The 14,508-nt window shown below is 41.0% G+C and overlaps 1 protein-coding gene across 13 annotated transcripts in view; it reads left to right on the top strand.

Annotated features, from left to right (window-relative positions):
* Nucleotides 1-14,508, top strand: part of cadps2 (Ca++-dependent secretion activator 2) — a 718,900-nt gene that overhangs the window by 618,717 nt on the left and 85,675 nt on the right. For 8 of the 13 annotated variants that reach the window (XM_087997417.1, XM_087997409.1, XM_087997412.1 and 5 more), the window contains 2 exons: nt 5,137-5,284; nt 8,039-8,053. In XM_087997417.1, the coding sequence (XP_087853543.1) occupies nt 5,137-5,284; nt 8,039-8,053 (163 nt within the window). The remainder of the gene's footprint in view (nt 1-5,136; nt 5,285-8,038; nt 8,054-14,508) is intronic. The other 5 variants (XM_087997411.1, XM_087997419.1, XM_087997414.1 and 2 more) reach the window with 1 other exon arrangement.

The raw sequence follows: 14,508 nt of genomic DNA, 5'->3' as shown, positions 1-14,508 counted from the left end.
CTAATGCCCGAAACGTCGATTCTCCGTTCCCTAGATGCTGCCTGACCTGCTGCACTTCTCCAGCAACACATTTCCATCTCTGATCTCCAGCATCTGCAGACCTCATTTTCTCTCTTAAGAGAACTCATAGGCCAGTATCCAGGAGAGTGCACATCCTGGAATATCCACCGACACTTGGTTTGGAGCAGTTAAATTATTTATCAACATCCAAATCAGAACCAATCAAAATAAACATCTTGTTAAATGGTCACCTGGTTCTGATGGAGGTTGAGACGGGCACGGCACTTCAATGATGGCAGAATGAGTCTTTGACAACGTTCGCTCTCGATTCTGACCCTTAAGGTGACATAAGACCGCAGTAGACTGTAAACCTATACCAGGGAGATTATGGGTACAATTTCGGTTCCGGTTTCTTATGAGAAGCAGCTGGTTCAGTCACCGCTGATTGTAGTCAAGGGCTTGGACCCAAGCTTAATGATTGAAAAAGATTTGTCTAGACTGGTTCAACATTTTTTGATTAGAAAATGGCTGCCTGAGTGAAGTCCTAATCAAATAGAGTCATAAAGATGTACAGCACAGAAACATTCGGTCCAACTCATCCATGCCAACCAGATATCCTAAACTAATCTAGTCATGTTTGCCAGCACTTGGCCCATATCCATCTAAACCTTTCCTATTCATAGACACATCCAGATGTTTTTTAAATGCTGAAATTGTACCAGCCTACACCACTTCCTCTAACAGTTCATTCCATACATGCACCACCCATCTGTGTGAAACGGTTGCCCCTTTGGTCCCTTTTATATCTTTCCCATCTCACCTCAAATCTATGCCCTCTAGTTCTGGACTCCCTCACCCCAGAAAAAAGACTGAGTCTATTGATCGTATCTTTCCATTCGTGATTTTATAAACCCCTGTATGGTTACCCATCAGCCTCTGATGCTCCAAGGAAAACAGCCCCAGCCTGTTCAGCATCTTCCTGTAACTCAAATCCTCCAACCCTGGCAACATTCTTGTAAATTTCTTTGAACCCGTTCAAGTTTCACAACTTCTTTCCAATAGGAGGGAGACCAGAATTGCATGAAATATTCCAACAGTGGCCTATCCAATGTCTTGCACAGTCGCAACATGACCTCCCAACTCCTGTACTCAATACTCTGACCAATAAAGAAACGCATAAGAAACGCCTTCTTCATTATCCTATCTACCTGCAACTCCACTTTCAAGGAACTACGAAGCTGCACTCCAAGGTCTCTTTGTTCAGCAACACTTCCCAGGCCCTTACCATAAAGTGTATAAGTCCTGCTAAGATTTGCATTTCCAAAATGCAGCACCTCGCATTTTTATCAATTAACTCCATCTGCCACTCCTCAACTCATTAGCTCATCTGATCAAGATCCCATTGTATTTTGATGTAACCTCCTTCGCTGTCCACCACATCTCAAATTTTCATTTCATCTGCAGGCTTACTAACTCATATGTTCAAATCCAAATCATTTATTAAATGACGAAAAGCAGTGGACCCAGCACCGATCCTTGTGGCACACCACTGGTCATAGGCCTCCAGTCTGAAAAGCAACCCTCCAACACCATCCTCTGTCTCTTATCTACGAGCCTGTTCTGTGTCCAAATGGCTAGTTGTTCCTGTATTCCATGAGATCTAACCTTGCTAGCCAATCTCCCATGAGGAACCTTGTCGAATATCTTATTGAAGTCAATAAAGAACACGTCTACCGCTCTACCTTCATCAGTCCTCTTTGTTACCTCTTCAAAAACCTCAGTCAAGTTTGTGAGGCATGATTTCCCATGCACAAAGCCATGCTGACTCTCCAAATACTCATTGAGGTGTACAGCACGGAAACAGACCCTTTGATCCAACTCGTCCATGCTGACCAGATATCCCAACCTGCCAGCACCCGGCCCATATCCCTCCAAACCTTTCCCATTCATATACCCATCCAGATGCCTTTTAAATGTTGCAATTGTACTAGCCTCCACCACTTCCTCTGGCAGTCCATTCCACACATGTACCACCCTCTGTGTGAAAAAGTTGCCCCTTAGGTCCCTTTTATATCTTTCCCCTCTCACCCTAAACCTCTGCCCTCTAGTTCTGGATTCCCTCACCCCAAGAAAAAGTCCTTGTCTACTTACCCTATCTGTGCCCCTCATGATTTTATAAACCTCTATAAGGTCACCCCTCAGCCTCCGACGCTCCCTCACCTGTTCAGCCTCTCCCTATAGGTCAAATCCTCCAATCCTGGCAACGTTCTTGTAAATCTTTTCTGAACCCTTTCAAGTTTCACGACATCCTTCCGAGAGGAAGGATGCCAGAATTGCATGCAATATTCCAAAAGTGGCCTAACCAATGTCCTGTACAGCCGCAACATCCCAACCTGCCAGCACCCGGCCCATATCCCTCCAAACTTTTCCCATTCATATACCCATCCAGATGCCTTTTAAATGTTGCAATTGTACTAGCCTCCACCACTTCCTCTGGCAGTCCATTTCACACGTGTACCACCCTCTGCATGAAAAAGTTGCCCCTTAGGTCCCTTTTATATCTTTCCCCTCTCACCCAGAGAGACCAGGTCACCATCAGAAATGATGTATTACTATGAGGAGCAAGGGTGATTGTCCTGAGCAAATGTTGCTGCTCGATCCTAGCTCAACTCCACCAGGGTCATCAGGGGGTTTCCAAAATGAAGATGTTGGCAAGACTTTATGTCTGGTGCCCAGGATTAGATGCAGACGTAGCTGCATTGGTGGGGCAGTGTCCAGAGTTTAAACAAGGACAAGCAGCTTCCCATATTCATGGGAATGGCCAGGTAAACCCTGAACTCAGTCCGTGAAGGTGCTTTCATGGGCTCCTTGTTTTTAGTCATTATGGCCCCCACTCGAAGCAGCTGGCTTTGCATAGAATACATCTGTCAAACACTGAGATGATGGTAGAAAAACTTTTGCACTACATGGACTCCCGGATGTGTTGGTTGCAGATAACGAGCTATTGTTTACCAGCAGGGAATTTGAGTATTTTCAAAAGTCAAATGGTACTCAACATGTAAGGGCAGCTCCATACCATCCATCATCCAAGGAGCTGGCAGAAGCAGCAGTTTAAACTTTGAAGGCAGACTTAAAGAAACAGCCTACAACTTCACCAGATACCAAACTGTCCCAGTTCCTGTTTGATTGTAGGACTACCCCTCATGCAACTGCAGGGATAGCTCCAGCAGAAATGGGGAGAAGACTCTGCACCAGGTTAAATCTGATCTTTCTGGACCTGGATGCTGGGGTAGGGTGAAATAGCATCAAGAACATCAATGCCAGACACAAGATTCTGTTAAATGAGACAGTTTACTTCAGAGGATGAAGCTTGGTCTAATGACCATGGGAAAGGCCCTGCATGGGTCAGTACTAGGTCAGGATATGTGATGTACAAAGTTTGGGTGGGTGCAACAGTGCTAACCAAACACGTGAAAACTGCAAACTCGCAAACGGTGTGGGGACAAAATGTACCCGGCTCCTCGACAACTTTTCTGACTGTTCCAGAACCCATGAGTTCTCCCTCTCCATCAAGTGTTGATGATATTTTGGAATCTGAGATGGACACGGCAGATGTTGCCACCTCGGCGCCATTTCCACCTGTACAAAAAAATACATTTCTTCCAAGATGCTCTGGGCGCAAGAGGTGGACTACTTTTCATTACATGCCACCTGTATCAAAGGCAGAGTTAGAGGAACCTGACCCGGTGCTGAAACGCCCCAGCTGAAGCTCCAATAAAAAAGAACCGGCCTATATCCTCGGATTCAGAGTGGGGAGGGATGTAGTGACTGAAGCAAGGTCAGCCACCTGGACTTCATGGAATATAGGTTCCTTGACTGGGGCTGTTAACCTGCTCCCATCAGAGATCTATGTTTGACAGATATAAACAGGAGTGTCAGAGATTCTGTCCACTCTTGAGAGCTGGCTCTGAAAGAGCTGGATTAGGGTCAAGGACTCTCCACATGTAAATAAAGGATGACTCGGTGATGGGATACCAGCTTCTCTCGAGTTATTTCAGCAGCCACTGGAGTTGTGCAACAGCAGCTTGTGGACAATGTCCACATTGAAACCTGATTGAAGACAGTTGGTTCTAATTGAGGGAATCCTTCTGAGACACTAACAGGTGGCAGAGTGTCAACCAATCTCCCATTCAGCATGCCAGCAGTAATGCTTGTCTGTTGCCAACTGAGTTTGGCAGCAGCTTTGACAGCTGCAAAGGGACCAGAGAAACAAAATAATTAAAACTGAATTAACAGAAATTAAATGAATTTCAATAATAGAATTCACTTGTAACTATCTTACACACAATTCAAAGTAGCATGCAAATTAACAGACTGGGTTGTCGATTTTATCCTTCCAAATACCCTGTCTGGTCCAAGTCTCTCTAATGCCATTAGTGGCCTGTAGTAGAGTGTGGGTTGAGTTTGGCATGTTTATTAATATCTTTACTTTTGGGAGGATTTCCTTTCAATGACTAACAGATGTTTAACCATACCACAGAGGAGCACGCACATTTAAGTATTAAAAAGACGAAATGTTTCATAAGTTCACTATGACTAAAATCAGTTATTCAAACATGAACTGAAGTTTTTGATTTCTTTATTGATCATGCAAGAAGAATTCAACCCTGTGAAATTTATTTTACCAAGAATAGTATGTGTTAGCATAGATGGGAGAATTATCAGTCATGAGTTTAGCATATTGGAGCCTCATTGTGCAATGGCATGACACCATTTTACTTGGTTAACTCAGCTGCATCCGAATGGGTGATATAAAGTGAGTGGGACAATAGTGAGTCTGAAAAAGGCCTCTAATTTGTTCAGTTTTTCCCTGGAACAACTCTCAGTACTTTTTGGAGGTCTGAAAAAGGCTGCCGTGTAAAAGAATGTAGCTGATGTGTGAAAGAGTAAAGTTAAATGTTTACCCATCGTTTTTTTTTAAATCGAGATTTGTGTTATCATAACTGATTTTAAATGGGTTCCCTTTCATCTGCTTGCTTGCATATTTCTAATTCTTTGACTATTAGCAGTTTAACAGCAACTATTTACTCGAAGCAGCCATTACTGAAAGACAACATTTTTGTTTCTGTTAAACAGAACAAGAGTTGCATTTGAAGTCAAGTTACAAAAAATGAACAAGTCAACAGATTTGCGTGTTCCTTCTTCTGTTTGTACCATGATCAATGTGCTTGTGGACGCCAAGAAACAGTCTACAAAACTGTGCATTTTAGAAGGTGCACAAGAGGTAGACATTAATTTTATTTGTTATTTCACTTCTGTTTGTATTTTCCACTGTTTATGTATTGATCGCTTGCTTTTTATATATAAATGACAGTTTTCAAATATTTCGAAAGTCATTTTATTTTAAAACATTGACTTTACATCTTGGGTGAACCTGAAGTTGTTACCATCTCTCCCACCATAAAGCCCCAAACAGTTGTCTCTTAGGAATGAACAACACCTCGCGTTGTGAGTTTGTTTCCTGACAGTGAACTTTCCATAGAAATACCTGTCTGGGTTCATTGCTTTATATGAAATCAGGACCTTATCATTTAGACCACTTTAAATAGGAACTGAAAATAAGAAGCTGGCTTTGGTGTGATCCCACAATAGAAATCATTCAGTACACAGCGAAAGAAAGATCAAGGATAATTTGAAGTTGTACAGTCAAAAATGTTTGCATCTGCTATCATTATGATCTTGGTGGAGATTGGTAACATATCAGGATAAATCTGAAATCCCAGTTATTTCGTGGAAAAAAATGAAGCCACAAGTTTCAATGGTTTAAAACAAAAGAAGTTTTAATGTGCAAAAGTCAAACAAAACAAATGCAAAATCAAATGTTGGGTAAATTCCGAAACACTCTAATTCAAAATCAATGTAAGTCAAACATGAATCAACAGACAAATTACTGTCAATTATAAACAATAAATTAAAAATTAAACATTAGATGACAAATACAACTAAGGCATATCTTAAGAATTAGCTCAGCAGCCCAGTCAGCATTACATCTCTCTCATGATGTCCCTCAAAGTTCTGCCTGTCTCACAAAGAACTTAAGTTGCTCCTCTTCTAGAATTTAACCTGATCCCCATCTAACAAAAGAGCACAACCAATCCACACTCCATAGACATGGTCTTCACAAAAGATGGTCCATATCTGCAGAGCCTTTTCAACTCTATTTACAAGAGTCTAATGTTGTGGATCAGACGGCTCTGATGTTGTGTTCAAGAACCTGAACCATCTGCAGCAACAGTATGCTTTCCTATTTTCAGATTCTGTATCTGGACCTCACTTTCTTCAGGTTTCTGTACTGTACCATGAAGCAACTAATTGAGTTCAGATAGCTCATTGTCCTTTTTATAGACTTTTATTCATGTTCAGTCTTCCCAGATATTTGGTGGCCATTCTTTGTTTCCATAGAAACTGCAAGGCCTTTGCAGTGTCCCTTTTCAGTTAAGATCTACCTCAGAAAATATGAACTTTGAAACTATCCATTCCATCTCACAATGAAATTAAAGAAAAAAATTTAACTATTTTTCTGTCTTTACCTTTTTTCTGAATGTGTTGTACAATTGTCAAGCAACAAATTGAAATGAAATAAAATTAGAAAAAATACAATATATTATTTCATGTATTATCTCACTATTACCATTCAATCGACAAAGTGAATGTGGTTTCAAATGTACTTAGAATGCTATTTAACCGTGTTAATAAGCTGAACACATTAGAAAATGTTTTGCAGTATTTAGTAAATGAATTATTTGTATGAATGAGTGCTTTCTTCCATTATTGCAACAAAACATAGGGATTGATTGGTTAGGGTCAGCTTCTGGTTTTCTTGCAGTTAGGAATTGAGCTTAACAGGATTGTATTCGGTCCTAATCACCTCATACATGATTTCCAATTCTCAGCCATGCTGCGTGAATAACTTTCAAGTAGGAGTGAGAGTCCAGGGAAATTACAAAAGAGTATGTTTTACTTTCCCCAAGCAATGTAGTTTATGGCCTCCTTTTCAAATTTGAAAAAGTAGTACGCTTTATTGGGTGTATTGTCATCTTTGAAAATTTACTTCCATCGGGGACATTTTAGTCCCTGTTCCCGATTGTCTGAGATTGTCCCACCCACATGTGAGATATTTTTCAAAAGGCCAATTGAGAGTTTCCAATTCAGAGCCCTGTCCAATCAAGAAGGGTGGGCAGGTTCCTGGAGGAACAGTCAAAGGACTTAGAGCTTTGTAAGTTTAAAGGCACCTTTTAGGAGAGGTGCACAGATAACAGGGAGAGTGTGTCAGTACCTCAGCATCAGGGTGACCTCCGAGATGAGCATCAAAATCAAAACTAACGCTGGGTGGTCCCCTTGTGCAGAGTGAACACCTTCCTCTGGATTAATTTGTGCTGTGGGTGAGACTGATCCTATTGGGAACATCTATTGAGGTGTGAATCTAATTCTACTGTGCTCCTAGTGGCTTAACTGAACTGCCAGGATCAGCACTCAACAGGAAACTGCTAGGAGGACCCTAGCGCACCATCCCTACAATCCTACTTTTTTTACAATTGGTACACTGTCAGACAGCGACTGATTCCATCACTCACCACAGGAATGTGGCAGCCTATTGAGCAGATGTTGACTTTTCGCTTCCGATCCCACCTCCATTCATCCTTTGCTGGTCTCACTAGATTATGTCCATTATCTTTAGTGTTCTTGGGGTGTTCATTATGGAGGAGTGATTGATTGTCTCCCCAGTGTGAGATTTAAACATGATCTGTTTCTTTTGCTTCTATCTTCATTGTATCAGAATAAATGTATTTTGTCTCGTTCTTTCATTTAGTTGGCTTTTGTCATTATTATTTAAGATTAGTTTATTTTCAGTCTTAAGTCATACCCTCATGATTTACAGATTGACATGAATTTTGGCTAAATGTTCATCATTGTCCTTTTGCTTCTTCCTGTGTTCTGCCTTCTTTTCTTCATTTATGTTCCCCATCTCCGGTTCCAGTTTAGTAAGCAATGGGTAAGTGTTGCTTTTGATTATTTTGTGTGCCGTCTTGTTATTAAGCTCTGGCTTTAATAAAGAGAGATGCTCAGTGTGATATCCAATCATGTGCAGGAACAAATTTTAGTGACTTCAAATTGCACAATTTGGAAATTGACAAGCAAGCAATCTATTAGCTGGCTTCCACTCATACCAAATGCCAAAGACATTATTAGAACTGAGGACAAAGCAGTTGGTCTTAATGTTTGAACCTGATTTGTTAACTTTTTTAAACATGTGTATTGGTAGTCAAACATGCAAGAAAAGTAACAGTAGAAATTCAACAGTATACAACATTCTTTTTTAATTTCTCATCTTATAAAAGTGAAGGAATTGTTTCCTTTATCCAGTATCTGGCAGAAGTTGCACTGAAAATAATTGTTGGCCTTACAAGTCTGCACCTTGTGCACAGTAGCTCTGTGAATCTATGTTATACAGACGTCTCATTTTCTTTTGCAGTTCTGCCCAGCCCCATCACCAAGAGGCCCCTTCCTTTCTCGACGAGCAATTTCAGTATGATCATGTTATTGTGAACTTTTCAGTTTTTCTCTCTGAGCTGTTGTGCAGAACTTGTCATTGAACAAATTAAAACTATTAGAGGCATTTTTAAATTGTTCTAATAAATATGTTAACGGTGTTTATAATTTTGAAATGCCACAATGTAGAATTTATTTTAGTCTGATGGCTTTCTTCTTCGCCTGGTGTTGATGTCAATCATTGCAAGGTTAAATGCCTCACATAGGAACTAGGAATCAAATCTTTGTGTGTCTAGTTCAACATGACACCTTAATCTCAAACTCAGAATAGTTCTGGTATTATATCGACATGAATATTCCCATTGGTGGCAGTAAGCTGGATAATTTTCTCTAAGCTCTCACCCACGATGAGGCAATGAGATTTCCACAGTTCATTTTGGTGCCTTACAACAACCAAGGAAGAGTAAGTGATCACCCCATCAGTTTGGGCTGGATTTAAGTCTGTAGTTTTCTTAGGGAAAAGACAGTTTGAATTCCCTGATTCTGCCCTTCGCTGTTCTAAAGGAGCTGTCTATGCTGAGTCAACTACATTCAATTGTGATTTAAGTAGGAGTCAACAATTGGCCTTATCCTTATTGTGTGTTTGGCTTCTACATCATCTGGCGCAAGTAACAATGGAGACGCCACTTTATTCTTCTATACCAACTCCTTCTGTGGCAGAAAAAATATGAAAATTAACAAAGTTCGCGCCAATAAGCAATGTGGAATGTTGACTTTAAACTATTATTAATGAAAAGTTACATTTAGAAGAAGGTCTTGCAAGATAAAATTTTGCAGAAGGATGTTTAAATTTTGATCTGTATAAATTCAATACCAACATGCAATCTGTTGTGTTTTCACTTTTCGATAGAAATTTCCCCTCCCTGTGTAACATGTGTAATGGCGAGAAAGGTAGAAAAATATTGGGATCAGATTGTCAACTCAAGAAAAGGTTTCTTGATTTTTCCCTTGAGCCTTAAATAGTGTTTTCTGAATCACGCCACTAAGTGGAGAATGCTTTATGCTTATGCATTTGCATCTCCTTACAACCCCAACTTGCCTTATTTATTATCATTTCCAATTCCCCCCATCCTCCATGAGAAATGAGGCGGTGCAAATTCCTGACCTGTATGTCAGAGCTGCTGGTGACTGCAACTTGCTGAATACAACTGCTTCTTCCAATGTCTCTGCATTCTCCATGGTTACCATCCTCCTTGACCCCTCTTCTATGCAAGTTGGCATTAGCAAATGACCAACATCACCATATCATCATGCCTGCTTTTGGAACAACTTAGACACCAGGCCCTTCAACTTTCTTAGGAGCTCAGGGACATCTATGAATTGCATGCTTTTTCCAAGCTGCTTTGTGTGTGGAAACAAACGTCTATCCAGTGCATCTACAAAGGATGCTTTTGCACCGACATGGACACATGCTTTCTATATCTCTGTACTTGCTTTCTTAACGCCGTCTCACAATAGTGCTTACCTACCAGCCCCATATTGCTTTCTTAGCACACATGGTCTTTAATGCTCAGTCACAAGCTGCCTGACTCTCTGGTTTGCATTGCTTTTTAGCACAGAGGGAAAGGTATGCAGCATGAGACAATAGGGAGTGCTGAACAGTCTGTCGGTCAGACAGGAATGGACATGATGCCACGTCATCTTCAGAACTGCAGCAAGTGCCAGCAATTTACATGGCAAACACACTGCTTGTGTTTCAAGCAAAAGGCAATGTTTGAAAGATCAGTCCTTAGTCTAGTGAAGAGGGACTACAGGCAGCCAGTGGGTTTGGTCACAGTCAGTGAAGAGGCTCATCCAATTCCAGGTTGCTGGTTTGTTCATGGTCAGTCAGGCACTTAAATGTGTCCTTGCAGCATATAAGTCAATACCAGGAGAACTGTAGAGACAGTAGCCCAGCAGGTGCACTGTCACATTTCTGACTGTCCTGCCAAGTCAGTGTGGGTAGTGGCCCACAGTCAGTCCTGAGGATTTGCTCACTAATGATCGGAGAGTTTATCATGGGCTGTCCCTGGAGTCCTGGAAAAACCAGGCAACTTGAATCTGGGAACAAGCTTCATTGTGCTTGGTGTCTCGAGGGAATGGTCTCTGTGAAATAGGCTGGTTATAATTGTCACAGTGGGATGTCTGAGTGAATAGGAAAGGTTCAGACAGGTCACAATAACTCTGGCTTCAACATCAAGAGGGCCCAACAAGGATAAAGGAATTTCCAAAGCAATGGGCTCTGGAGGTAAAGTGGGGACATTGATAGTTATGTCAAGCCGCTCAACTAAAATGGGGGAGACTAAACGTTCATTGGAGCCAAGACAGTAGAGAACGTTAAGAATGGGAGAACTCCTACAACATAGGCAGAGCCTGAAAGTCACTCACTCTGACTCAAAGCTGGAACCTTATGATGTTGCATTGAAAATCAACTGCACAACTATTTCAAATATGGTGCAAAATGGATGAAATATGTTACTGTGTTTTTGTTGGTTTGAGGGGCCCTGCTAAAAGCAATTGCACTATTGAGCCTCCGCTGACTTAGTAATGTCAGCATCAGTTGACACTTCATCGGCAGGTCATTCATTGTCCAAGAATGAAGAATAGTGGCCTCAAGCAATCAAGACCATTAGATCATGCACACTAACTGTCTCCTTGTTATGTCAGCTAAGCAAATGTAATGAGAATAAGGCAGTGAAAAGCTGAATCTGGTATTCCCATTTGACAAACACTTTTCAGGATGATAACCCTGCCAGAGTCTCTGACTGTGGTGTAAGTATGAAGGTACATGGTTTGGGGTTACAAAAGGCAATCTGTAGTTTAGTTGGGGGGATGAGAGTGGAGTGCTGACTGGCTGGTTATCTTGGTGGTTTACTGACAGAATTCTACTCCCAAAGCATGACAATTTGATTGTTCACCATGCAATTGAGTGCAGTAATATATCTCTGTGATTCTTCTGGAAGCATGACAGTGACCTCCTTGGAAAGCTTCACGGTCATAAATGTAAAGGCTCAGGAATTTGTTTAATAAAAATGTCATCTTTCTGACATGCTACAGCATTGACCTGCCCAAGGAGGTGACACAGAGAACACTGTCACTTGGGTCGTTTTCTCTTTGGTCTAAACTCCAAAGACAACAGAGAAAGGAACAGCAATCCCAGCTCTGCCTTGTAAATGCTACAAGAATAGTGGCTCCAGTGGTGGCTACGCCACCTCCACAGGGAGAAGCAGCAGGTGAAGATCCACTGAAGAGATGGAGGAGAATGATGAGAACCTACAGGTCTCACTGTCATTTTCTTCATCTCTCTGAAAGATGCTGATTTAAGGGTTTCTCCTCCTATCAATGCTGAAGTTTGAAATCTGCGGGAAGATTTGCACTCAGAAAGACGAGTGGCAATCCCATCCTAGTGACCATAAAAGTCATGGCTGCTCTGGAATTTGTGTTAATGCCAGCAGTTTGTTTTAAGCAGCAACTGTGTGTTATCTTCCAGTGTCCAGTCCATAAATGCAAGCGGGATTTAATAATGCAATTTTTCTCTCGATCCCACCTGCTTATACCCTACGCCCGTGCTGAAAAGAGTACAGCATCTTGGGCATTCTCCACCATCACTCTCTTCCCCCAGGTTCAGGGCACTATCAACTGCACTCTCCTTTCTTTGAGAGCACCCTACCAGTAACATACAGAGTTTCTCAACAAAAGAGCTCAAATTATATGGGGCAATCAATACCAAGTTCTGGACCTTTGCTCTCGGTCTCTTGAGAGCTGCCATGGGTTTTGTATACTGGAGGACTGACATGTTCCTTGCCTCCAACCAATGTCCTCAGCTCATGCAGAAATTACTGTGGGGAAATTTATGCAGTCAAACATGGCGCATGACACTTTTAGAAACTCTTGGACAGTTGCAGAATGAAGATACAAAACCTTTCACGCTTCCACCAGAGCCATAGTAGAACTGAAGACAAGTGCTTGGACTGCATCAATGGGGCCTTGCGGTATAGCTCAGCAAAGATGCCCTGTATCATGGCAGCATGCTGTGTCCTTTCTAACCAAAACCAGCAAAGGGGATGACATCCTGGCTGCAGATAATTAAATATGGGAATGAACAGAAATCTTCTGAGGATGAAGATGGGGACTGATGATGAGGGCATTGACCAAGGGGACCATGCAAGAAAGCATGACAGACACTGAAGAAGGGCTCATGCCCGAAACATCGATTCTCCTGCTCCTTGGATGCTGCCTGACCTGCTGCGCTTTTCCAGCAACATATTTTCAGACCCAGAGATAAACCAATTGAAACCAATTTCCAGGATGACTGAGCTGAGTTTGAACTTTATTTAATTATCTCAGATTCTGTTGGCAATTTGGCAAGCGGTCCTTGTGTAGTGCAAGGGATATGTGGGACTTTGTTTTTGCAATCCTTGACTCTTTGATGTTACTGAGTAAATGTCATGTTTCCATGCTATTTTACATTGGTAGCTTCAAATGATTCCACTTCAGTGCATGTACAGTTAACATTCAATGACACGTCCAACATGATCACGATAAAAAGTCACTGAGATAGCCCCATATGATGTCAGTGCACTAAGATTAGGTTGCTGTTACGGCATCTGTAAGGAAATCATATCTAAGCGTTGTATAATGATGTCTCTCATGACAGGCATCAGGTTGAGAGGAATCCTGAGGAATCTCCTTTGGACCCTTTCATTATCACTCTTTAATGTTTCATAGTTGCATAGACTGCTATATTACCCTGAAAAGCTTGAGCATCCTCTAGGGGGTTGGTGACGATTCGCCACAGCAGATTCGCCGCCGATGATTAGCCACTGCCAGTTCTCCACCAACGTTTCTCCACTGGGGTCGTTTGACCTCTGGAGACTATTCACCACCAGAAACATATATATATGTACTGATTGTTTTCCCTCCCGCCTGTTCTTTCATACTTCTCATTCTCCTTTATTTATACTACATATTGATAAAAAGAGAGGTGAAATAAATATCATTTTATTGGTTTATATATAAAAATGAGTTATAAACTTTAACAGAAAAATGAATTATATTTTAAAAATCTTTATAATGGCAGTAAAATCTCACATTAGTATTAAACAATGAAATTTTAGTTCATATGATAGTTATATTCCAAGCAATCTCTTTCACCGTATTCAAGAACAATTTTTTAAAATTCTATCGTCTGCGTCTCCTATCATTCCTTTTTCGTCGAATTATTTTCTTTGTTCACATCGCCAAAACTTAATACTTGAATCGCTCTTGGATAATTTATCAAAAACATATATAAAACCATCGTGGTAAAACTTCTTATTTCCTCGTTTACTAATAATTTTTGTTTCCATTTTGAAGAAATGGAAAAAAAACAAGCTTACAAAAAACTCTCCTGTAACGAAAATAATTTGTTACTGAAATAACACAAACACTATCTTAACCAATATAACGGCAATTTTATATAGTTTAGATATGCTTGTTCTCTAACATTTTAAACGTTGTTAAATAAACAAAGTCTATTAACAAAAATAAATGGTTATTAAAACAAATAAACGCTACCAAAAATATTCAAAATATACAACTTATTTGCGGTGGTGAATCGTCTTCAGCGCCCAATGGGCGGTGGCTAAGCGTCCTCGGTGGTCAAAGGGCTGTGGCTAATCGTCGACGGCGAATCTGCTGTGGCAAATGGTCCCATCCCGTCCTCTAGGACAGTGTTGTACCATTTGAGAGGCAGTTTTTCTCAACAGACTATAATGCTGTGAAGGAGAGTAGACATGTGAACCACCCATTGTATATCTCCCAGCCTTGAATGGCTAAGCCCTCCTTTGAAAAGGTACTGAATTTAACTTTGCAGAAATGTATGGAATCATCAGTGGTTCTGTATTCTCTCAAGGTGCTTGGAAGTGTGGAATGATGTCT

The sequence above is a fragment of the Chiloscyllium plagiosum genome, unplaced genomic scaffold, assembly GCF_037043375.1.
Source record: "Chiloscyllium plagiosum isolate Xiang-an unplaced genomic scaffold, Cpla_swu_hap1 HiC_scaffold_19, whole genome shotgun sequence".
Lineage (NCBI taxonomy): Eukaryota > Metazoa > Chordata > Chondrichthyes > Orectolobiformes > Hemiscylliidae > Chiloscyllium > Chiloscyllium plagiosum.
Note: the sequence above shows the minus strand (reverse complement) of the source record. Positions and strands in the feature narration are given on the sequence as shown.